This window comes from Panthera pardus, unplaced genomic scaffold (assembly GCF_024362965.1).
Source record: "Panthera pardus isolate Hobbes unplaced genomic scaffold, ASM2436296v1 HiC_scaffold_25, whole genome shotgun sequence".
In the NCBI taxonomy this organism is placed as follows: domain Eukaryota; kingdom Metazoa; phylum Chordata; class Mammalia; order Carnivora; family Felidae; genus Panthera; species Panthera pardus.
In genome coordinates, this window is record NW_026526821.1 from 1,676,408 (window position 1) to 1,701,775 (window position 25,368).

Genomic DNA, 25,368 nt, shown 5'->3' on the forward strand with positions numbered 1-25,368 from the left:
GCCCACCGTGAAGCCACAGCAATCACGCCGCCGTGTCCCGGCGGAAGAAGGCACAGACCGTGGGACAGAACAGAGCCCAGAAACAGGCCCCAGAAACCCAGTCGACGGACGTCTGACAAAGGAGCGGAGGCGACACGACGGAGCAGAGACCGTCTCTTCGACAACCGGGGCCGAACCCCCCGGCCGTCCACCTGCAGAAAAACGCATCTAGACACGGACCTCACCCCCTTCACGAAAATTCACTCAAAGTGGGTCACAGACTTAAAGTAAAATGCGAACCCTGATCTCCTCGATGACAACCCAGGAGAAAGTCTCGGTGACCCTGGGGGATGGCGATGAGCTTTCAGACACAACGCCCAGACAGGATCCAAGAAGGAAAGCTGGCAAGCTGGACTGCGGTAGAATTAAAGACGTCTGCTCTCGGAAAGACTGTCAGGAGAATTAGAAGACAAGCCACAGGCTGGGAGACAGTATTTGCCAGAGAAACATCTGATAAAAGACTGTCATCCAAAATACCTAAAGAACTCGTAAAACATAGCAACAAAAACACAAACACAAACACGGGCCCGAGACCCAAACAGGCAGTTAAGCGTCTGACCCTTGACTTCAGCTCAGGTCATGATCCTGCGGTTCATGGGTTCAAGCCCCAAGTCGGGCTCTGTGCGGACAACTCGGAGCCCGGAGCCCGCTTCGGATTCTGTGTCTCCCTCTCTCTCGCCCCTCCCCTGCTCGTGCTCTGTCTCTTTCTGTCCCTCCCAAAGATAAATAAATGTTAAAAAAAAAAAAATAACGTACAAAATCGGCCCGGGTGGAATCTCCTGGGCAGCTCCCACCCTGGGCCAGGTGTCAGGACTGGGGGACGGCGTCCTGAAGTCACCCTGCTAATCAACAGGCAGCGGTCACTGAGCCCTGCGCCCCACGAACCCGAGAAAGGGTCTGACCCATTCCGCGGTCAAGGAGGGCCGCTCCGTGGAGGGGGTGCTCGGGGGCGAGACCTCGCCGATGCCCGGGACTTAGCTCGGCGAGGGGGGAGGGCTGCTCAGAGGGCGGGCCCGGCCCGGAGAGATCGGACCCAAGGCTGTGCGGAGGCCACTAGCCGCCCGGCTGGGGAGAGCGGGAGTATCTCCGGGATGGCAGGTGGAGGACGGGGACCACCCACCCTGGCTCGGCCCCGGCCACGTGTCTGACACCCCGTCTTCCCAGCAATCTGAAGAGGTGGACGCGCCGTCAGCCCCTTCCACAGATTAGAAAACAGAGGCCTCGCTGCTCAGGTCTGTGCTCGGCGCTCCAACCGGGAGCCTGCAGCAGATCGGACGGCCCTTACACAGCCTGAGAGCGAGCACCCCGCTCCCCTCACCCCAGGCCTGTCTGTTTACGACCCGATGCCCCGTTCATTGTGCATTTTTTCTATTAATTTTGATCTTTTAAAACATTGCATTGAGGGGCACTGGCCGGCTCAGTCGGTTGAGCGTCAGACTCAGGTCACGATCCCAGGGTGGTGGGTTCGAGCCCTGCTTTAGGCTCGGCACTGAGTGTGGAGTCTGCTTGGGATTCTGTCTCTCCCTCAGCCCCTCCCCAGCTCGCATGCACTCTCTCTCTCTCTCTCTCTCTCTCTCTCTCTCTCAAATAATAATTTAAAAAAGAAATTAAAGTACTACATTGAAATATTATGAGCACTTTTCTTGACAAACTTCACACACAGCTACCGTGCGATGCAGCAAGGGCCGCGTTCCACGGGGACAGAGGCCCACGTCTACACGGCGCCTGTGTCTGCGTGTTCGGTGGTGTTACACGAATAGTGTTATACACTATTATACGATAGTGTTGGAATGACAGATTTCAGAAACGCAGAACAGATTCGTGGCCGTCCGGGTTTAGGGAGGCGGGCTGGGCAGAGGTGGTTATAAAGGGACAAGAGGAAAGTCCCCAAAGGGTGTCGGGAACGTTCCCTGTTGACGTGGGTGGTGGGTGCAGACACCCAGGGAGAAGATAATACTGTAGAATTTAACACACGCACGCACACACGGGCCCACGCGGGGTAACTACTGGGTCGGGGGCAACACCTTTTGTGGAAAGGACGCACAGTCCTTACAGCTGCGGGTGACCCCACAGTTATCTCAATAAACGTTGTATTTATTTATTTCTTTTAAGTTTATTTATTTTGAGAGAGAGAGCGTGCGCGTGAGAGCAGGGGAGGGGCAGAGAGAGAGGGAGAGAGAATCCCAAGCTGGCTACCTGCTGTCAGCACAGAGCCCGACGTGGGGCTCGAACTCACCAACCGTGAGATCGTGACCTGAGTTGAGATCAAGAGTTGGAAGCTTGAGCCACTGCGCCCCCCAGGCGCCCCTCAGTAAAAATTGTAATTAAAGCAACACCCAACAATGTACGTTGTTTCCCTTGATTGTTGAGTTGGTGGACCCTGCCCCTGCCCCTGCCCCTGCCCCCCGCCCCTGCCCCATGCCATCCTCCAACCCGGCACCTCGCGTCCTCCCTCCACAGCCCAGCTCAGGGCCGGCGTGCGGCCCGCCGGCCCCGGGAGCACGCTGGCGGGGAGCCCCCCGCCTGTCCCACTTCTCATGTTTCCGCAGGGATCAGCCATGGTCATGGGCAAAAACCGAGCCAAACCCCGCAAGCGGAAGCAACTGGAATGTCTGTGGGGGGCAAACGGCTAAATCCAGTGAAGATGCCTGTCTTGAGGGGTGCCGTTGAGCCGTTAAGGAGGAACGAGGGGCGTCGTGCTTCCAGAACTGACCAGACTTCACCTCTGACCTGCCGACCCCCAGTCTCCAGGGCAGGGCCTGGGCATCCGGCATCTACCTATCCGTGTGTCTGTCTGTCACCCATTGATGTCCATCATCTGTCTATCTATCTGTCGTCTCTCTATCTGTGTATGTGTCTATCAGTCGATATCTGTCTGTCTATGGGTCTATCTATCGACCTACCTATCTGCCTACCCATGCATATGCATCCATCCCTCATAGATCAATCCACCTACCCAGCCCTCCGTCTACCCACCTGTCTATACCTATCTATCCCCTATATGCCATCTATCATTCCTTGCCCTGTCTTTCAAACGCTGCAACAGTTACACGAACGGGTGTTTTTAGCAAGAACCCATCAGGGTGTGCAGGGCATGTTGTGCTGAAGATCGTCAGGGACTCTCATCAGCTACACAACACGAACCTGCAGAGCCTCCGAAAGTCCTGAGGCCTTTGGCGGGCAGCACAAGGCCGCTCCCGTCGCTCCCGCCGTGAGGTCTGCGTCCAGGAGAGCTGGAAGCAGGCGTTCGACCGAAACCTTGGATGCGTGTTCGCGGCAGCACCGTGCACGATCGCCACAAGGTGGAAACGGCCCAAACGTCCACCAGCGGGTGGCTGGATAAACAGGCCGTGCCCGGCCCGACGGTGGAATACTACCCAGCCCCGAAGGAGGGACGCACTGACGCTCGCTCCAACACGGAAGGAGCTCGAAAGCTTTGTGCTCAGCGAACAAAGCCAGACGCGGAAGATCACGTCCTGTGAGATTCCGCTTCTAGGAAGAGTCCGGACCAGGCGAGCCACGGAGACCAAAAGAGGCTTAGCTGTTGCCAGGGGACACGGCGAGCCACGGCCGACCGGCACGGGGTCCCTTCTGGGGGGCGACGGAAATGTTCTGGAATCGAACGGTAGTGAGGGTGGCACAAAGTGGCCACTGAACTGTGCACCTTCAAGATGTTCAAGTGCACAGACAGCTGGCTGCACAGAGAAAGACCTGGCAGGAAATACGCGGGGCGAGCCGAGGCCGCCCTGGGGAGCGGAGAGGTGACAGCAAAGGGGACTTGGGCCTTATCTGCAAGACGGGGCTCCCGTGCTACCAAGAAAGAAGTGTAAAATCGGGTGCCTACCGCGGAGGCCACGTGGAAGGAGGGTGGAGGGGTGCTCCCCGCTCCCAGCTGCCCAGACCAGGTCCACGCTTGCCCCCGTCGCGAGCCGCAGCCTGGCCCAAGCGGGGCGCACAGCACCCCGCCGCCGGGTCGTCAGAAGCCTGTCTGCAGCGAGGGTGGGGACAGAGGCCCCAGATATAACTGCCTTGTCCCCGGAGCCCCCCCTCTACAGGGCCACATTCGTAGGTGAGCCATTTATGTGGGGCCAATGCCCACACCCCCATCTATCAATCCAGCAGCACAAACAGCAGGACGGCTGGGCTTTTCAAGCTGCATTTGCAGAGGCCTTTGAAGCCTTATCTCCCAGCCCTCCAGAGCCAGGGACAGAGCCTGGGGGCGCCGCCCCTCACCCCTGGGCAGGCACTGTGCCCCCAGCAGCCTCAGGAAGCAGCGCTGGGGGGTCCGGGGTCCCGGCTCTGCAGCCCCTGCCCCTCAGCTGTGGGGGAGGGCTCCCTGCCCCGAAGAGCCCTGCGCTGGGCTCTGGGAGCTGTTCCTGACCCCCTGCCGCCCCTGCACGGGTCACCGGGCCTCGGTTTCCAGCTGGTCAGTATACCGGGTGGCAAAGGAAGGGTCTCCGGTCTCAGTCACGTTTGCTGGGGGCCTGGGCGTCGTGCCGCCCGAGGGGGGCTGCCGCCCAGATAGTTCGTCACACCCCCAGCCCCCGACACCCAGCACCTAGGGTTTCAGAAGCATGGAACGAATGAATGAGTGAAACGAAGGAACGAATGCCAGGGTGTGATCTCATTCAATCTGCACACCTTTGTCTTTGGTTGCAGATGAGTAAACTGAGGCTCAGCACCCCCCCCCCCAGCAGGAGGAGTGGGCGGGAGAGTGGCCTCCGGCTGGCCTGCTCCCTGTCCTCTCTCCTCTGCCCCTGGAGAACCTTTGCCGGCTGCTCCTCGAAGCTGCCGGCTGGCCTGCCAGTGTCTCCGGTTCGGTGCACCGGCAAGGAAGGTCCCCAGATGTCCCCGGGGGCCGCCCAGCCCAGCTGGGCCATTCCACGGGGGTCTCCTGTGTCTGCGGGCCGCTGGGACTTTCACGTCGGCCAAACGGATCCACCCTTCCCGGGCAGATGGCTGGGGAAACTGAGGCGTGAGCCAGAGTCTCCCGGTGGATCAGAGACAGCCGGCCTCAGGATCTAGGGCTCCCAACACCCAGCCCAATGGAGCAGGGAGGCGGGAAGACACTGCTTCCCGTGGCCTCCAGGTCTCGGGAAGGGGCCACGTCACCCTCTCCCCACTAACCTCCCAGCCCATTTTGACCTCATGGGCCCTCCAGGCCTCCCCACGCACATGCGCCCTCTGGCCCTGCACCTCACCGGTGTGTCCCAGTCCTGTGTCACCGGCCCCCCCCTTTGTGAATCCCCCACTCTCCCCCCTCAGGCCTCCAAGGCCGCTCACGGACCCCACGCCGGGAACGTCCAGGGACAGACTTGGGCACACACAGCGGGGAGGAAGAGTTAGAGAGAGATGACAGAGCAGGACCCCGCCCAGGGGAGGACCCGCCCCCGGACCTGACTCTCCATCCGTGCGGAGCGGCCACATCGTGTTGGGGGCACGGGTGCTGCTCTCAGACAGAGCGGGCTCGGATCCCTCACGAGCTGGTACACCCCACTCCCTGGCCTCGGCCTCCCCGTGAGATGGGGAGGGGGCACGAAGGGACTCTGGTCACGGCATTCGGGGACAGAGGTTGTCACCCACCTCCGGCGAAACGGTAGGAACAGGGGGCCCTGAGTGCAAAACAGGGGACACTTACTTGTCCCCCAGTAGCCAGCCACCACCGTGCCAACACACTGTGCAGAGGGGGGTGACAGGGATCCCTCGGTGATGTCAGGTCCAGCTACCTACCTCCCAGAGGTGAGGGCGGGATCTGTGTCCTCCCCCACAGCCCAGGGGCCACACCCGAAACCGGAACGTACGCCCGAAAGAAATCGGGCCTCGGGCGGGGCGAACGCCAACACCAGGGAGCGTCCAAGATGCCCTTCGGTGCGTGACGCGTAAGCGCCCCGTGGTCCGTCCACGCGGCGGGATTTAGGCAGCACCAAGAAGATGGGGCGCCTGGCGGCTCTGTCTATTGTGCCCGAGTCTTCGTTTCGGCTCAGGTTGTGATCTCGGTTTGCAAGGTGGAACCCCACACTGGGCTCTGCGCCGATGGCCAGGAGGCTGCTCGACGTTCTTCCCTCCTTCTCTCTCTCTCTGCCCCTCCTCCCCTTGGGCTAGCTCTCTCGCAAAATCGTAAACTGAAAGAGAGAGAGAGAGGAACGAGCTACCAAGCCGTGAAAACACAGGGCAGAACCCTAAAGGTACATCACTACGTGCAGGAAGCCAATCCGAAAGTCTGCACACTGACTCCACCTGGATGCGCTTCTGGAAAAGGCACAAGCTTCTGGAGGCAGTAAAGAGGTCAGTGTCTGCCGGGAGAGGGATGAGTAGGAGGCACACAGGGGATTTTAGGGCCGTGGAAACACTCTGTGTGACACCAACCGTATGTTTCCGGATCCGCGGCACGTGCAACACCAAGGGCGACCCTAACGTACTGTGGACTCTGAGGGCCATGGGGCATCCAAGCAAGTGTCCAGTCTGCAGGGGAGGGGTCTGTGGGCAATCTCTGTGCCTCCCTCTCAGTTTTGCTGGGAACCCTAAAACTCCTCTGACAAAGAAAGTCTATTAATCTAGGGGTGCCTGGGAGGCTCAGTCAGTTAAGCATCCAATTTCAGCTCAGGTCGTGATCTCACAGTTGGTGAGTTCGTTCGAGCCCCCCAGTCGGGCTCTGTGCCGACAGCTCGGAGCCCGGAGCCCGCTTCGGATTCTGCGTCTCCCTCTGTATCTGCCCCTCTGCACTCACATTCTCTCTCTCTCTCTCTCTCTCTCTCAAAAATAAATAAAACAAAAAATTAAAAAACAGAAAGTCCATTAAAACAAAAACAACTTTATTGAAGTATACTTTGCATAACGCCGTCCCTCTGGGCTGCAGCAGCCCTCGCCCACAAGATGCTGACTTTCGTCCACATCCCTGGTGTTAGGGGACCGTCCCTCCTGGCCACTGGCGAGCGCAGCCCGCTGACGGGTTATCCACGCGCCCGGCGATGCACGGTTGGGCGATCGTGAACTTGGCGGTGTGAGCGTCACAGGGTCACAAGGTTGTGGGGCGGATGTGTTTACCTTCTGGAAACTTACAGCTGTTGTTTGATTACTAACGTGGTCCGGCCAGGGCCCCTGCCCACCCGCTGGCCGGCACGGGGTGCGCCTCCTGGGGCAGACCCTGGCCCAGCCACCGTCACAAATTCCGCCCGGCGGAGCAGGCCCCGGCTCAGAGAGGCTGGGTGACTGGCCCAAGATGGCTCAGCTCTCCGGGGGGAGGGGGGCGCAGAGTCACGACTCAAACCTGGCCGAGGTGGGGGAGGGGGAGCAGGGCACGGCCAAGATGACCCCGGACGGTCTGAGGGTCAGCAGCGCGGAGCAAGAGGGGTTGACTCGGCCCCTCCCCTCCCCCCCCGGGGACACCCAACCCCAACACACACAGGCAAAGCCGCCTCGAGAGCCCGCATGTCTGACTCCCACCACGCACACGGCCACACGCCCACGCGAGAGAACGCACCACACGTGTGCACACGCGCAGGTGAACACGCACAAGGTGTGGGGCAGCTCACGGAGCCACGGCCAAGCACAACCGCTCACGGTCCCCACGCCCCCCTCCCTCACGCACACACACACAGATCCGCGCCTGGCAGCACTGCGGACGCATGGGCCCCGACAGGAGGGCCGTTGGGAGGCCTTGTGCAGAGGCGTCCACGGAGCTCCAGGGTCCAGCCAGAGCCTGGGATCGCCCTGGCTGACCTCCAGCCCCTTCTGAGATCCCGGGGCCCGGCCACCGCCGCCAACGGGGCCTCATCAGGGAGCAGGAAGTGCCTCCCGGGACCTCACCAGGTCTCCTGGCCTGGAGCCCGGTCCTCCTCCTCTCGCCCTGAGGTCTCCCTGGAGCGCACTCAGTGCCCTGGGGGAGGCTGGTGCTCCTGTGGGGCCCTGAGGACGCCCGGAAGGGGTGTGGGGAGGGGAGCGTGGGGGGCGGGGGCAAGGGAGCATGGAGGGGGACATGTGGAGGGGGAGCGAGGGGGTGCAGGACAAGGGGTGCAGGGGGCGCGTCATGGGGGCAAGCAGAGGCCGGCCCGTTTCTGCACGAGCGTGGCCACGACGTCCCAGCACAGAGAACAAACGCAGGAGAGCTCCCCACCGCAGCAGCCCCCCGCCCGGGCCCAGCCTCACCGAGAACCTCCACCTGCCCGGAGGCCCAGAGATGCCCCTGACCTGGGACACCCGGCCCTCTGGGAGTGCCCACCACGCAGGGGCTCCCCAGACACAGCAGGGACACTTGCGACCACAGGTCTGGATCTCCGTCTCCTGACCTCTGGGAGGAACATGCCTGCGCCCATTATCCCCCGCCGTACGGACGGGAAACCGAGGCCGGAAAGGTCAGCCCGTGGAGAGCCAGGATGCGAGGCAAAAAAGGGACACCGCGGGCCTCTGGCCCCCACCCACCTCAGCCCCCTCCGCTCCCCTCCCCCTCACGGCCCAGGCCCCCGGATTCTCCCTGTTAACTGGCCCCGCGGTAATTATGGGAAACAATCCCGGGTCTGTGTGGTTCAGCCCCGACCCGTTTTGCCACTTTCTGTTCGAAGGCAGAGCCCGTTTGGCAGCTTTGGGGCAGTCTCGGCCTCCTTGCTGCTCAGAGAACCCAGACCTGTCCGGCGGGTTTGGCCAAAATTGTGCCTTGTTGCCCGTGCAAGTTCACACACTGCTCACTTCTGTCTCCTCAGGTGGGAGCGCTGGGCTCGGCCGAGGTCGCAGGAGGTCGCTGCAAGCGAAGGACCATGTGAGTACCCGGGGACCCCAGGTTCGCAGCTCCAACAACGGGGGAGGGAAAGGAGGGGGCTGGGGTCCCTGGGGTGCCCAGCCCCTGCTCCCTGAGCAGGAGCGGGGGTCGGCCTGACGGGCATTAGAGGCGCAGCCACCTGCCCTGGGGCCCCTGGCCGAGGGGGCCGGGGTAGGAGGCCCAGTGGGCTTCCTGGGCAGAGGGACGGGGTGCAGAGAACTCTGGGAAGTCGTCATCTGGTGGGGATCCAGGGGCACCAGGAATGGGCCGCTGGCCGGCACCCGCATCCTGGACCTGCCCCACCGCCTGGACCCCCCACGGGGCAGAGGGGTGCAGCCATGGGGGCGGGGGTCGTACGCAGCGCCACCCCCCCCCCCCGGTGCAGTGCTGGGCACCCTGGGACACTCGGCGGGCCCCCGAAAAGCAGCCACAAACAGGGACGCGTGTCCCGCGCAGTCTCCCTTGACCAGGCCTCGGGGAGGAAGCCCGGGAAGGCGCAGCCACAGAGGGCCAGCCCATCCTCCCGGAGTCAGGTTGCAGGGCCCCGCTGTTACCTGAGCCGCAAAGCAAAACCTCAGCCCGCCAAGCAAGCGCACACCTGCCTTGTTCCCCTGAGCGTGCGCGTGGCGTGTGTGCACACGTGGGGTACGCGGCTACACGGACCTGTGCGCGTGCATCGGTGCATGCGGCTCTCCCCGGGCCTGTGCAGGGCTGCGTGTGCGGCCGGGCGGGTGACTGAGGGCGGCACCACGTGCGTGGGGTTTGTGTGTCGGGGTGTGCAGGAAGGCGTGTTAGGATATTGTCGGGATGCCGTCGCCTCCCTGTGTGCGTGCGGGCGTCACGATGCCGTCGCCTCCCTGTGTGCGTGCGGGCGTCACACACGTGTGGCACAGGTGATGTTAGAGATCACCGGGCAGTGACGCCCCTCTGGGCATAAACTGGCCCAGGAGCTATCAGGAGACCCAGGCCATGGGTTTGTGCCCAGGCTTCGTCCCTTGCAAGCTGGGGACCTCACTCCGAGCCTCAGCTTCCTCAACTATAAAATGGGGTTGCCACAGCTACTCCGTGGGTGAGCGTGAGACCCAATGAGTCGTTGCACGGGAAGCTCCCGACAGGTGCCCGGCGCCCAGGCTGGCCCCTGACCGCCAGCCAGCGGCCCGATCCCCGGAGCTCCCACCACACCCAAGGAGACCCGACAGCCCGAGGTGGCAGGGCCCCTGGTGCCTCCGGGAGCCCAGGTCAAGATACATGCCCACCGTCTGTGTCAGGGACAGGGACACGGAGGCACAGCCAGGCGGGCGACTTGGCCAAAGTTGCCACAGAAGAGGCTTTGCCCGTCACCACCGAGGCCCCCCCAGAGAGGGTGGATGGAGACACTCGAGCCTCTTATGCTGAGGCTCAGCCCTGAGTCTGCAGACCCAGACGCCTAGCACCTTCTCGGAAGGTCATGGGGCTCCCGTGTGTGTGTAGCCGGCCCTCTCCTGGGGGCCTGGGCACTCTCTTCTGTGCGAGGGGGCCGGATGGCACCCCCCCTGGACACAGCCACGAAGACCCAGGGGACCCGAAGCGTCCACCCACTGGACAGCTGTCCAAGGATGCAGGTGTGCACCTGGCGGAGTCTGAGGCCTGTCCCCTGAACTTGGGGCCGGGGGATCTTGCCCTCTTGCGAAGGGTCTTTGTGGCAGTGGGATGCGTGCTTGTCTGAGAGAGGAGGCGCCCCCGTACGTGGCACTATCAGCCATCTGGGGGCCACGTGAGGGAGGTGCTGGTGGAGGGACAGCGGGCCGTGGACACAGGGTCTCCATCTGCACTTAGCTGAGCACTCCACTGCCAGGTCCTCGGCTGGACGCGCATTGCCTGGACACGCGTCCTCTGGAAGGTGTCACCTGCACAGCTGTCCCTAGATAGATAGAAAGGAGCCTGCTCCTTCCGGGGGCTCAGCCCCAGCAGAGACCTTCTGGTACAGGCGTCCAGAGTGTCCACGGGCCCCGAGGAGCAGAGCTCAGGCCTCCGTCCCCATCGCACCCCGTCCAGCGACTCAGGCCACCCCCTCCTGTGCACAGGCCACCCGGGCCCAGAGACCGGGGCCCAGCCCCCCACCTGCGAGCACTCCCAGCAAAACACGGAGCAGCTGCTGGGGAGAGCTGGCTCCAGGCAGGTGGGGACCACCTGCCTCCACCTCCCGCCCCTTCCTTAGACCCTCCCCCCTCCAGGAGAGTGGAGGCCAGGACAGGGTCTACCCCAGAGTCTGTCTACTCTGCCTTAGCCAGATGCGCTGTCACCTGCCCCCCCCGGGGAGGTCACACAATCCCTGCAACACTGTCGCCCATGAGCTGGATGGCTCTGGGCCTCTCCGGGAGAGGGGAGGAGATGAGAGGGGAGGGGAGGGGCGGGAGGGGAGGGGAGGGGAGGGGAGGCTGCCGCATGATGCATCCCTTCCAGCTCTATTTCCACCTACCAGGACAACCTGCCCTGTGTCGCTGCTATGCCCTGCCCCGCGTGCAAGAGACCATCTCCTCTCGTCAGGTGGGGCCTGAGGGGCCCTGAGGTGGGGGGAACGGGGTCCACCGGCCCTGCGTCGGCACCCTGGTGTCGTCGTGGGGACCCTGGCCCACCTCCCGCTCAGGCTCAGGGTGCAGGGCTGCTCCCAGGCCTATGGGCACCAGAGGCTCCCTCGGGCGGCTCCCTGTGGACCAGGCGCGGGCCTGTCTGGCGGGTCTGGGTGGAATTTCAAGCACCGCGACTCAGCCCCTGCCTGGCGCTCCTCGCCCAGCCCTCCTGAGTCCGCAGAGGCCCCTGCTCACTGCGTGGCTCCGGGGGCCCTGCTGCACGATTAAAAGCCCCCCAGCCAGCACCGCGGGGCCACAGGGGAACGAGCCAGCGGTGCGCGCGGGGCAGGGCACAGCATCCACGGATCCCGGAGCCGGTTCAAACCCCAGCTCCACTTCCTCCCGGGTGGCTGGGGAGCATGACGTGATCTCTTTGGGCCTCGGTTTCCCCCTTTGGACAGCAGGCCGGGACTGGCATTAATGCCTCGCTCGAGCGCTGGCCTCTCCCGGCCCCGAGGAATCTCGGGTCTTGTCTCCTAACCTCACCAGGTGAGCTCCAGCCCCCAGCCTCGAGGTGGGGCCCCTCCTAAACTCTTGTCATCCCCACTCAACACACAGCCACCGAGCAGCCACCCCCGTGCCCCTGGCCATCACTTGGGGGTGGCCCAGAGCCCAGGCGGGCCCTCAGAACAAGCTAAGGGGCCCCAGCATCCCAGCACCTGCGGCCAGCCCTGTTCAGTTGGTTCCCACAGCCAGTGCAGGCCAGTGGATGTCACCGCGTCCTCCGGCCGAGGCTCCCTGGTGCTTTGATGCTTGACCTCAGGTCCAAAGAGGCTGCTGAGAGCCACACTCCACGGTCCAGTCTCCCTCAGGCAGCTTCAGAAGCCTCCGGCTGGCCCCGACCCCTGGGTTCTCTTGGGGTCACAGTCAAGGACACTCCTGGGTTCCACCCCCAACTCCAAGCACTCAGAGCATCGTGCCCCTTCTGTGCTCTGTGAGCAGGAATCGCCAGTCGGGCCGGCTTTCCGGGCCGGCTCCCATCATGCGGTGGCACAGCATGACGGCCCCTGGGGGCAGCCGCCACCCCCTCCCAGCAGGGACACTGGCAGTGGCGCGTGGGCGTTCCCAGCGGGGGGCTGTTCGGTGGGCGTTGCTGCAAACACTCGTGTGCATATCGTCAGCGCAAACGGGATGAGACGGCGCTCCCTTGGGCCGCCAGGGCAAGGACTCGGGCACAGCCTGGTGTGACGGGGCCACGGGCAGCTTTGAGCGGAGGCTTCGAGGGCCTCGAAGGGCCCAGTGCTGTGCAGAGAGTGTGTCCCCATGGGAAGGGGGGTGACTTGGGCCCCCGTGGGCGTAGCAGGAGAGGGAAGGTGGGGTCCGGGCGGATGTAGGAGGCTGACAGGCGGCTGTGGGATGCCAGCAGGAGAGGGGCCAGGAGCACCAGGAGCTCAGCCACCTGCTTGCGGGGTCCAACGGACCCCAGGGCTCCTTGGGCTGAACCCCAGAAGAGGCCACCTCCCCTGGCCTGGAGGTGAGATCCAGAGGAAGAGGGTGGGGTCCAGCCCCAGGTGCACCTGGGAAGAGTCCGTCTGGCGGGGCCTCGTCCATCCCGCGGGGCTGGCAGCAGCCTGGGTAAACACAGGCCAGAGTCCAGATGACCATCCACAATTACTCGGGGCGAACTCAGGGAGAAGGGGCGCTGGGGCCTCAGCACCCCTTAATACACGCACACACAGCATGGCACACGCACATACGGGCACATACCACACGCGCAGTACTCGTGCACAGTACACGGGTGCGCACAGTACTCGTGCACAGTACACGCACATACACGTACACATACCACGCGTGCAGTGCGCACACCACACACACACACAGGGCGTGCACGGCGCCCCGCCTGGCCCAGGACGGAGTGCAGCCTGAACGCGTGGCAGCCCAGAGCAGAGGTCTGGGTCGGAGGCCCGCACTCGCTCCAGCAACTGGCAGCGCCCCCTCCCCTCAGAGAAGCACCTAGAAGAGAGACCTTCCCAGAAGGGCTCTGCATGTTGCAACCAGCTCACGGGTTAACAGAGCGTGTAATGGGTGCCGGGAGCCACTGCAGACCAGGCCTGGCCCAGCCCCCTGACCTGTGGCCCCAGCCTCCCGGGCCTGGGACCAATCTGTGGCCGCAAGGGCAGCGGCAGGCGAGGGGAGGTGGGGCGCGGCACGGGGACCCACGGCCCTGTGAGCCCACTCCTCCCAGCTGCCCACCCGCCAGAGACCTCTCCAGGCTGCCCGGGGCCCAGAAAGGCCTGGAAGGGAGGGAGGGCAAGGGCATCCAGGCCCCAGCCCCCGGGGCCCCTCAATTCTGACCTCAGGCAGTGGACCCTCAAGGTGTGCACGGCCCAACCAAGTACCTCTGAGGACCTGTGGGGAGGAGGGGGTGGGGCCAGCAGTCGGTGGGACTCCTGCCCCCTCCTCAGGACCCTGTGGCCTCTCAGTACGGGGCCCGCTTCCCTGGGCAGACGAGGCCGGTGCGTGTGTTTCTGCGGATCTGCGCCTGCATACACAGACCCTGCCCCGGCCAGAGTGACCTCTCCCCATGCCTTCCTCTACAGGCTGGGGACAGAGGGGCGGTAGAGGCCAGGGGGCCATCCCTGTACCCTGAGCACAGAGGGGCCTGGGCCAGAGCCCTCGGGAGCCATGGAGAGCTTCATGGAGTCACTGAACAGGCTGAAGGACGTCCATGAGAACGAGGTCCGGGGTGAGTGCCACGGGGGGCGGGTGTCCACAGCCCTCACCTGGGCCGGGTCAGGATGCTCCTCCACGAACCTCCAAATCTAGCCAGACCTGGGGGCCCTGCCTTCCAGGCCCAGACGGGGAGTCCTGACCCAGAGCCCAGAGGAGGCAGGCGCCCAGCCTCAGATCAGCATCCCTGAGTGTGGCCCTGGAAGGTGTTCTCCCAAAGGGTCAGCCGACAGCAGAGCAGAAATAAAAAGCCAGGCCTCCAACAGAAAGCCAGACGCTTGGGTTGAGATGAGCCCCTCACCCAGGGCGGGGCAGGGGTGCTGGCGGCCCACAGCCGTGTGGTTGCCCACCTCCAGGGATGGATGGAGGCCCATCCAGAGCATTCCAGGGTTTAGAGCTGAAATCCTGCTCCCCGACAGGACCCCCGAGGCCAAGATCTGCCCCAGCCCACAGGCCTGTCCACTCCACCCCCCATCACGGGGCTGGGGCCAGCGTACTCCCCTCACTCTCGGCCGGCCCACAGCCCTCACACACCACCCTGAGGGCCCGAGGGGCCCGGATCTCTTCCCCGGTGACCTGGAGAGGTGGGGACTGCGTGGGCCCAAGTCAGACTCCAGCCCAGTGGCAAGGGCTTCCCCAGAGAGCGGGTTTTATTTCCACACTGGCTGTGCCCCCAGAAAACACCCCTCAAGGACTCGGCCCGGTGGGATGGCCTTGGGGAATCAGTGAGGGGGTCCAGGCAGGTGGCGGGGGTCCACAGAGGGCCCTGCCTGACAGCCAGGGACAGGAGGTGACCCCCACCCCTTTCCTGGCTCCCCTAGGTCTGCAGAATAAACTCCTAGAGCTGAACTCCGAGAGATGCCGGTGAGTCAGGACAGACCCCGGCCCAGTGGGAACCCAGTGGCAAACACAATGACCACAGTCCAGGGCGCTAACGCTGCCCCCATCCAGTGATGCAGAAGGGGAAACTGAGCCTCGGGGCTGGGGGCGGGGCTGAGTCACCGGTCCGAAGCCGTGCCTCGAGTAGCCGCTGCAGCCAGGACTGGAACCTCCAAGCCCCGCCGAGCGAACAGGGGCCCTCCGGTGGGGGGGCAAGCCGTATCCGCTCAGGGCACCCAGGGCACCAACAGTGAGACCCCCAGGGCCCGCGGGGCAGCTTTTCGCATCGCCACTTCACAGACGGCCGCACTTCTGTGCCACCGCCAGCAGCGCGTGGACGCGGCCGGTCGCCAAGGCGGCCACGAACGCTCGCGTTTGGGCCGCTGGGCCGGCACCGCCCTCGTAAGGCCGGCTCTACCAGCGTTCCCAGCAGGTGCACCCCGCAGGACCCAGCCCGGGACTCACCCCGGCAGGAGGGGCCCCCCGGGCAGAGCAGAACCCGCGCCTCGGCTCGCCCCCCACAGGGACGCCCAGAGGGTGGAAGAGCTCTGCGCCAAGAACCATCAGCTCAGGGAGCAGCAGAAGGCGCTGAAGGAGAACGTGCGGGTGCTGGAGAACAGGTGAGTGGACAGGGGTGGGGCGGGAGGGCAAGCGGACCGCCGGGAGGCCTCGCGCGCTGGGGGACTGAGCCGGGCGGTGCCGCCGAGCCCTGAGTAAAAGGCACTTTCGCGGCTCCTTCTCACGCTCGGCAGAACAGGGAAGGCTTAGCCCACGTGCCGGGGCTTCCGCGGTCAGCGGAAGGCAGGGCCGCGTCCCCGGAGCAGGGCAACGAGGGTCCCAGCCCCCTCTGGGGGCCCCGGTCTCCGTCCTGAGAGTGGCCTCTTGCCCCCGCCCCACACCGCAGGCTGCGAGCTGGCCTGTGCGACCGCTGCATGGTCACCCAGGAGCTGGCCAGGAAGAAGCAGCAGGAGTTCGAGAACTCGCTCCTCCAGAACCTGCAGCACGCCGTCCTCCTCAGTGAGCCCCGCCCCTGTCACCCTGCACCTTGCTCTGCCCCACCCCATCCCCGTCCTCCTCAGTGAGCCCTGGCCCGTTACCCTGCACCTCTCTGTCGCCCCCCCCAGGGGGTCCCGGGACCCCCAGGACCTGCTCGGCCTGACACGGGGGTCTCGGGGAAACAGACAGTGATACAAAAAAGGCCCAGCGGGCCCCGGCATGTCCCTCACTGGTCAGTCACCTGGGCTGGGGGTGCCCCCGACCTCGGGACGCAACCCCTCCTTCCTGTGATGAGGACAGTCCCACAGAGTCCGGAGCCCCCACCTGCCAATGAGGAGGACAAGCCGCCTGTCCCCCAGGGGGCGCCCCAGGGACAAGCTTCGTTGCGGGGGGCGGGGGGGGGGGGTCCCCACCACTTTTGACGGCCTCCACAGCCTGGTGCTGTTTACTCAGTAGCGTCCAACCACGCACTCACACAGCAAGCACTTACGGGGCACCTGTGGGCTGCCAGACCCCGGGCCGAGTGCTGGAGTCACAGCTGGCAGACAGGCCAAGGAGGGGGACTTCCCTGGTGTTGTGGGGACCCTGTCCCTGCCCTGCCTCTCCTCCCCCAGTTCTTCACTGATCAGCGCATTTTGCAGCCAACGAGTTGAACCGCCTGCAGGGGGAAAACGAGACGTTGAAGGAGGAGATAAAGCGGCTTCGGGGCCCACGGTGAGTGGGGGAGGTGAGCACCCACACTCCCCAAACCCCCTCCACGGGAGGCCCCCGCCACTGGTGCAGAGAGGAGGGCACAGGACCCCGGGGGGTCCCCACAGGCCATCCCCACGGCACAGACTTCTAACCTCTCATAGTCCAACAAGTGGGGGCCTGGGGGACACCCTAGAAACTGAGCTGGGTCCCCAACACCCGCGGCAGCCATCAAGGTCTTAGCCCTGTGGAGCCATGGACGGCGGAGTCTCAGGCAATGTCAAGAGCGAGTGCTTTCCTGGTCACCTGAGTGTCCCCGCAGGGGTGGCTTGTCCCCCAGGAGGGTGCGCCCTGGCCTTCCTGGTCCTGGCACCGCCCTTGCTCACCCTCCCTGTCTTTGTCTCCCCTCCGGAGTCAGGCTCAAGCCCCAATACAGGGAGGGTGCCTCAGACCCCCCCTCACCCCTACTACTCCCCTCCCCGAGCGCTCGGAAGGCCGCCATCGAGAAGACATCGGGAGGCCATGAGGAGGCCGAGGACGACCATCCAGGTGGGAGTCCCCAGAGGGGAGGTGCCGTGAGGGACAAGAGGCCAGAAAGTTGGGCACCACTGAGGAGCCCTCTGGCTGGAGGACGGAGCTGGCCACCCCTCCGAGTGCCTCCTCACCGGCCCTGCCCACTGCTTCTCCTCCCACAGAAAAGTCCACGGGGTACAGGACACCTCCAGTAGCCAGAATCTCCCCAAGCGCCAGCCTGCCCGAGACGTGGGCCCCGGACACGGTGAGCACGAAGGCCCCCAAGCCTGCTCCCCTCTTCCAGGCAGCCCCAGGCTCTGTGCCGGGCACGGCGCCCAGCCCCACGTGGCAGGTGGGCCAGCCAGGGACTGCTGGGTGGAGGCGAGGCTCAGAGCGGGCGGCTAACTTGCCCAAAGTCACAGAGAACAAGGGCAGAGGCCGGCAGCCGCCCCCCGCCCAGGCTGACGCGTCCACCCGGCGCAGAGCCCCCAGCGGATCTCCAACCAGCTGCACGGGACCATTGCCGTGGTGCGGCCTGGGTCCCAGGCATGCTCTGCTGACCGGGGCTCCACCAACGGGACACCCGCACTGCCGCTCACCGGGAGCAGCCCCCCCAGCCCACCCAATGAGCACAGCCTCCCCCTGGACAGGTGAGGCCCTGCCTGCCACCGCCACCCCCAGCAGAGCGCCCGGTCTCCAAATCTGGTCCCACTCTTCAGGAGGCGGCCAGGACAAGGGGAGGGAGGTGTGGGGGTAGCAGATGGGGACTGAGCCCCGGGAACCCTCTCGGAAGTGGTCTAAGACCGACCATCCTCAGTGTCTGAGAGCATCGTGTGGTCGGGACACAGGGGCTGGGGCCGGAGCAGGCAGCTAAGGCCCGGAAGAGAGAAAGATCTCTGTGTGCAGCTCCTTCCTCAGCGCCCTGGGCCCCAGGTCACTTCTGGCCCCTCCACGACCGTGCGCGCGGGCCTGCCTTGCGAGCTGGGGCAGCCGGGCTGTGAAATGGGGGCTAACCCAGGGCTTCTCCTCTCCCTGCAGCTTTCTGCGGGCCGCCCGGCACCCGGTCATGACCTATGAGTCCCTGAAGCGCTCCCTCCGGGCTGACCGCCTCTGCCTCCTGAACCGCCACCTGGCCCTGCACCTTCAGAGCCCCCACGGCGGCCCCCAAGTCCCCGCCTCAGCCCCCAGCGGTCCCCGGCCCCAGGGCCTGAAGGCTGGAGAGGCAGAGGCCTGGGAGGAGCCCATGGGCCCACTGGGCCTCCGGGGGGGCCCAGTGGACATGCGACACCCTCGGCTGGAGGGACAGCAGCTGCGGGCACAGGGGCGGATGGGCAGTGCCAGGCTGAGGGGTCCGCCTCCGCCGGGGGGCACCCCACCCTCCCCACCAGTCAGCTCTGACTCAGAAGGCCCCCAGGGCGAGGCAGCCCTGTCCGGAGGGGGACACACACAGCCCACCGGCCCAGGTAGCCCCAGGGGAAAGGAAGCCACAGCCACACAGGACTATGTCCCAGACAAGCCCCTGGACCTCTCGGAGCGCGGCCGGGGCCGGGATGCCCCCAAGCCTCCTGACCAGCCGGGGTCACTCAGCCCCCCAGCTGCCCACACTCCCAGCCCAGAGCCGCCCCACGGAGCAGAGCCGCCTGCCCAGCCTGTACCCTGGGGACTCAGCAATGGCACCAAGGGAGCCAGAGCTCCAGAGGCAGAAGGACCCCCAAGTCCTGCGGTAAGGGGCCCACCCCTGTTCTCGGCCTCCACGCGCCTCCAACCCAGGCCCGGCATCCAGCCAGGCCCAGGCCGTGCTCCCCCCTCTTTCCGTCAGGTCGGTCCCCAGTGACACAGCCTGGCTGCCTGATTCACGCTAGAGGCGATGCTACCCTCCAGCTGCGGTCAGCCAGAGCCTGCTAGGCTGTGCCCAAGGCTGGGCTGGGGGCAGGGCTCAGATGAATTCAGCTGCTTCCTCGCTTCGCCCCCAGGATCCCTCCCAAGCTCTTCCAGGGCCCCACCCCAACGTGCCCTCTCCAAGCGGGACGGGAGATGAAGCTAGGGGGAGACCAAAACCTCCCCCCCACCCACACCGGCCCGATGCTGATGGCCACCCAGGTAGGATGAGTGCCTGGGGTCAGGAGCACCTGGCGCGGTAGTGGGACGGGAGGGGCCGTGGTCAGTGGCCGCCGAGGAAGCCCGTCCGAGGGCCCAGCTCAGCCCCCTGGACCTGCTCTGCCAAACCCTGGGTCTAGGGCTTGGCACCCCAGCTGCAGTCCCAGAAAAGAGTTGGGGGCCCAGGGCAGGCACATCGCTGATCATAGGCAGTGAAGGGAAGACCATCCTAGCAATTAGGGCTTCAGGGCATGTACTGAGCTCCCCGTCACACAGCTACCAAGCCTGGGATAGCCCAGCAGGTGGGGCCGCAGCAGAGGGTCCCGGAGACACTGGGGAGGTTACTCGGCCCCTCGGTGCCTCAGTGTCGTCTGCAGTTGCCACTCTTAGTCTGGCCTGCTAGAAAGGCCTGTGCATCCGCTAGGCTCCAGGGCCCCCCACCCCGGCCTGACCCACACCCTGCGTCCTGCAGAGCTCAGCAAGGCCCAAGCGCAGTGGCTGGAGTCGGACGACCTGGACGAGTCAGACACCTCGGACGATGAGGTGAGCCGCACGCTCCGTGGGGCGGGGCCGCTGAGCCTGGGCTGCCCCAGGCTCGGGGGAGGGCCCTCGTCCTGACCACACCCCCAGGCCCTCAGGTGCGCCCAGGCTGGGGGGAGGGCCCTCGTCCTGACCACACCCCCACAGCCCTCAGGTGCGCCCAGGCTCGGGGGAGGGCCCTCGTCCTGACCACACCCCCAGGCCCTCAGGTGCGCCCAGGCTGGGGGGAGGGCCCTCGTCCTGACCTCGTCCTGACCACACCCCCAGGCCCTCAGGTGTACCCAGGCTCGGGGGAGTGCCCTCGTCCTGACCACACCCCCAGGCCCTCAGGTGCACCCAGGCTCGGGGGAGTGCCCTCGTCCTGACCTCGTCCTGACCACACCCCCACAGCCCTCAGGTGCGCCCAGGCTCGGGGGAGGGCCCTCGTCCTGACCACACCCCCAGGCCCCTAGGTGAGCCCAGGCTCGGGGGGAGGGCCCTCGTCCTGACCTCGTCCTGACCACACCCCCACAGCCCTCAGGTGCGCCCAGGCTGGGGGGAGGGCCCTCGTCCTGACCACACCCCCACAGCCCTCAGGTGCGCCCAGGCTGGGGGGAGGGCCCTCGTCCTGACCACACCCCCACAGCCCTCAGGTGCGCCCAGGCTCGGGGGAGGGCCCTCGTCCTGACCACACCCCCAGGCCCCTAGGTGAGCCCAGGCTCGGGGGAGGGCCCTCGTCCTGACCACCCCACCCCCACACCCCTAGGTGGGCCAGAGCTGCGAGGTGGGGGCCAAGCCCAGCACACCGTGGGAGGGGCCCAGGTGCTTCTGCACCAAGGAGCGAGGGCAGAGCCTGCAGCAGAAGAGGAAGCGAGCCGCGGGCCCCTGGTGCAGAGGTACCGCGGGGAACCGGCCGTCGGGACGGGGTGGGGGGCAGCCGAAGCACAGCGCCCCCACCCCACCTTTGTGGCCGCTCGGAACAGAAACCAGCCCTTGCACCTCCCCCTGGCACAGGCCCCTTTGAGCAGGGACCCAGGTCAGGACAGTGTGGATCCTGGCTCTTCTCGGCCTCACTGTCCCGCCTGAGCCAGTCCCGTCACCCCGAACCTCAGTTTCCTCCCAGAACCAGCAGTTGGGGGGGGGGGTGGCAGTAGCAGAGTGAGTGTGAGACTTCCGTGGGATAAGGCTGAGGACAGTTGTTATCACCGTCTTTGGCATCAGGGCGAAGGGGCTTCCTGGGCCACAGCAGCCCCCAAGCCCGGTGGCCCGGAAGTCCTGCTCCTCTCCTGGCCCCTCATGGCGGGGGTCTCCGAGACCCTCCTGTCCACCTGCAGAAAGGGGCATCACAAAGGGTGCAGGCCTCTGGGCCCGGAGTGTGTCTGTTCCCACTGAGGCGGTGGGGGCTGCTGGAATGTTTGCCGGGGGCGGTGCTGTGGGCCCCTCCCAGGAGAGCCGCCCGAGCCGGCCGGAGGGTATCAGAATGACCTTTCACTTCCTGGTCGGGCCACAAAGGCAGCTGGGCTGAAAACCTGTGAAAGCCTGAGCTAATAACACAGGCCGCCCTGGTGTTTGTGCAAGCAGACCGGCAGTAGGCAGGCTGGGCTGTGGCCGCCACAATGTGCCATTGTTGCCTGGAAAGCGACAGTGGCCTGTGTTTGCTCGGGCGAGCCATGGAGGAGGCCAGCACACCTGTCATATTTCAAGGCACTTCCTGCTCGGCATATTCGGAGACTGTCCTGGTGGCCACAGTCCACAGGGGTTCTTGGGTATCCACCGCGCCCTCTGCTCTGAGCCAAGTCCCATCCCCGGTCTCCTCCCTGGGCGAACCCAGGGGCTCCCAAGCCGACACCCACCCAAACCCTGCAACGCACACACTGCCCGTCAGCGAGAACGGCGGCGTCGCCCAGCTTGTGGCGGGCACCGCCTGGCTCCAGGGGCAGCGCCCTTGGGTCCTGTGCCCACGCGGAGGTTCAAGGTGGCAGATGGAATCAACTGCCTGTGGGCCTCACCACCCTGCCCAGTGACGGGGCATCACTGTTGCACAGGTGGGAAAACCAAGACCCCCAAGAGTTAATCTGCCCAAGGCCACAGGGCTGGTACGTGGGGCCAGGATTCCAACATGGCCTATCCAACCCAGAGCCCTCGTTCCATTAGGGCCCAGCATCTTGGCAGGACCTACCTGCGAGGGTCCCGAGGACAGACCAACTGCGCCCTAGGCCCATGGAGGCACCCCACCAGTGTCTCGGGGATTCTGAGAGCATTTCCCGAGAAGCGGGATTTATCTAGAAGGTCCTGGGCCTTCAGCAAGGCATCGAGGCACTGGGGCCAAATGGTCTTGAGTCACATGCCTGGGGGGAGAGCCCACCCTCCAATCGGACCAGCCCCGCGCCGGTGTCTGGTGCCTCCAGGAACGCATCAGCTCCCCTTGCCCAAACGCTGCCCACAGGGCCCTGGGCAAGAACCCAGCATCACTGTGAGGGGGACACAGACTGCTGCCTGCCACCTAACCTCGGTCTACTCTCCACAGCCTCCAAGAAGCCACCCCCAGGGAGAAGGAATCCGGGGGAGCCCCTGACAGCACATGAGGGGTCCGGGAGCCCAAGGGACCCTGAGGACGGCAGCCCCCCACCAAGCAATGGCAGCTGGGAGGAGACTTAGCTGCTCCCGGGGGCACCACACCCAACTGACAGCCCAGCACAGGGCAGGAGGGGACCGGGACCTGGACCATCCCCACAGGGGCTGGAAAGGCCAAGAGGGGGTCTTTGGCTGGCCACGTGGACCCCTCCATCTCCACCCATCTCAGATTGACCAGCTAGTCCTGGCGCTCGACCCTCACCCCATCTGCTCCTTTGGGGGGCAGTAGGGTTCTCAGAGGCAGGGGAGGCAGGGGTGACTCAGACTCCAGCCCAGCGCAGTCCCCACCCCTGCTGCACGGAGGCAACCCTTCCTGGGCAGTGCCCCCACTTCTGACGATCTCAGACTCCACTGGCATCCCTGACCCCCAGGGCCCTGCGCGCCTGGCCACCCCCTCCCTGACTGGGCGGAATGCGAGTGGTGGTCTCGGGCGCCCCCTCGTGGAAGCCTGCAAACGTGCCGGCAGTCAGGGTGTTGGGAGGCCAGTGGGCGCCCCACTGGAGAGGGTATCCAAGAACAAAGGTGTAAGGGATGGCATGTGCCGCTGGCAGAGTCCGGGGGTCAGCTGGGTCTCCAACTACCTGGGCTCTTGAATGCATCCAGGCCTGGGAACAAAACCAGCCCCGTTTGCAGAGGGTACAGGGACCAGGGCAAACTCTGGGGAGGGCTGCAGGGAACAGAACGGAAAATGTGCCCCAGCCCCCACACAGAGTACCCTCCTCACTGACCGACTACTCCTGTGTCCCCAGACCACACCTGCAGGACCCCAGGGCGGCTGGGCCAGGATTGCACCCTTAGCCCTCAGGGGTACCCTGCTCCTTCAGCCATTGTCACTTTAGGAGGGTGTGTCTCAGTACCCTCTGGGGGAGGAGCTTAAACAGGCTCCCAGGCCCCATTCCAGACCCACTGAACTGGGGTCTTGGGAGCAGGCCTGCACTCGAAGTCTGAGAAGTTTGAGAACTGCTCATTCTGGGCAAAGGCAGGATACAGGGCAATGGCTGGGCCGGGTAAGGCCTGCGACAAATTGAGGGTGCAGGTCTGACAACGGGAGCACCACTCCCCCTCACTCACTGGCCTGCCCACCTGCTGGCCCCAGAGATCAGAGGGACTAAATGCCCAAGAGGGAAGCTGGGGCGGGAGGTGCACGTCTGTGTGTGTGTGTGCGTGTGTGTGAAAACTCCTATTGTTAAAAGTTGCTCTGATCTGACATCAAATAAAAGCTGTGTGCGGACAAGCATGGATGGGGCTGGGGAGCAAAAGATAACAGTCCTCCATCACTCCGTTCCCCCATCACCCCCTTCTCAACTTCCTCGTCTGACATCAGCTCAACTGTTAGCTACCCGTTTGTCAGCTGCCCACCTGCCAGGGCCCCCCCCTCTAGTACCACTGGGCAGGACTGAGGGTCCACTCTGTGTCTAGGCACAGCACTTCACAGCTCTGGTCTCACTCCTTCCAGGAGCCCCGCCAGTCACACACAGTGCCCCCACTTCACAGACAGAGGGGCTGAAGGTCGGGGAGGGTAAGCAGCTGACCCAAGGTGGCCCAGCTGGCAGGTGGCAGAGGAGGCCGAATCCGGAGCTCAGGCTCTTGGCTGCCCCAGTCGCCATGCTGCCCACTCCCCGCGCACCGGCAGGTAGCAGCGGCAGTGGGCACCACCCATGGGCACAGGGACTCCCCAAGAGGGACCTTCACAGGGCAGTTCTGCTGCCCATGAGTGCCTGGCGGCCCGCGTTCGGTCCTCATTACACATTTGGTCAAGCCCCACTTTCTGCCTGACGGGAAACTGTCCGCTCCCTCCCAAGCACAGGAGAGGCCTTGAAGGCCAACTTGGTAGGGCATCGGGAAGAGGAAAGAGGACAGGCCGGACGCTGGGAGAGCCTACCTGTGTTGGCAAATGAAAATCAGTGGGAGGGGACATGGCCACGGTGGGAGGTGGGTACGGGGGACTGAAGGGGGAGTGGCCGTGCAGCAGGCCCCAGCTGGGATGGGAGACTCCCTCACTCATCCTGCCCTCACACAGAAGCGCACAGCCAGCTTGCGTCTGCCCCGCCCCGCCCCACGCCCTCCCCAGCAGGGGCTCAGAAGGTTCCCTGGATCAGGGTGTGTGCCCAGCAGCTACACGCAGAGGCACTACTGGGCCAACCCAGCAGCAGGTGCCTGGATCTGCAGCAGCACTGCTGACCCCGTGCTGGGATGTCCCTCACTGAGCCTGAGTAATCCTGACAGTACCCTGAAGTCGTTGTCCCAGGCAGAAAGTTGGACAGAGCAGATGAGGTGGTGGCGGGACCCTGTCCCCCCCCCCCCAAAGACACAGATGGGCTCCTGGGGGCTCTAGAGGGCAGTACCCGAGCATGAAGCCACCTGTTCTGAGGTCAGGGTCACCTGGGTACAGAATGGGAAAGTGAGGCCGAGGCACCACGAAGGCTCAGGTCACGTTGCTGCTGAGGGAACTGCAAGACCCTGCCTGAGACTGAAGGCCCAGCACTGCCCCCATCTGCGTGTGATCCCAGGCAAGTGCCTTCTCCCTTCAGACCCTCAGTGTCTTCCTCAGTCAGTGAGGGAAGCCAGGTGGCACCACCTGCCATTCCAAGGAGCCTTGGGGCTCCTCGAGGAGATGACCCTTTGCAAGCTGAAGCCCCCTCTCCTGCAGAGGGCAGGTGGCACAGCTTCGGCCCCCACACCCCAGCTCCCAGCACCGACACACACCCCAGAGGAGACAAGCGCTGGAGCCTAAAGACTCAGGCTCAACGGAGGCTGACCACGAAATCCGCAACCCAGCAAGAAGAACAGGGCGCCAGCGCCCCGAAGCTCCTGCTTCCGAAGCGGGGATTCGAACCTTAGGTGACACGGCTGCCTTGACCGCCGCAGCAGAATTGCCTCTAGGACCCAGGGAAGCCGCCCACCGTCCTCCTCCCCCTCCCCCCAAAGCCAGCGAACTCCGCGGTCCGCCCACCGCGCCGTGCGGGCCAA

The 25,368-nt window shown here is 64.9% G+C and overlaps 1 protein-coding gene across 1 annotated transcript; it reads left to right on the top strand.

Annotated features, from left to right (window-relative positions):
- The first annotated feature begins 13,921 nt into the window (after positions 1–13,921).
- RBBP8NL (RBBP8 N-terminal like) lies at positions 13,922–23,617 on the top strand. The gene is made up of 13 exons (XM_053890060.1): positions 13,922–14,086; positions 14,892–14,934; positions 15,474–15,569; positions 15,854–15,966; positions 16,587–16,659; positions 17,054–17,184; positions 17,331–17,413; positions 17,632–17,798; positions 18,187–18,871; positions 19,122–19,248; positions 19,718–19,788; positions 20,531–20,660; positions 22,292–23,617. The coding sequence occupies exons 1-13, from the start codon at positions 14,026–14,028 to the stop codon at positions 22,420–22,422; spliced, it is 1,911 nt and encodes a 636-aa protein (XP_053746035.1). The 5' UTR covers positions 13,922–14,025; the 3' UTR covers positions 22,423–23,617.
- The last annotated feature ends 1,751 nt before the right edge of the window (positions 23,618–25,368 follow it).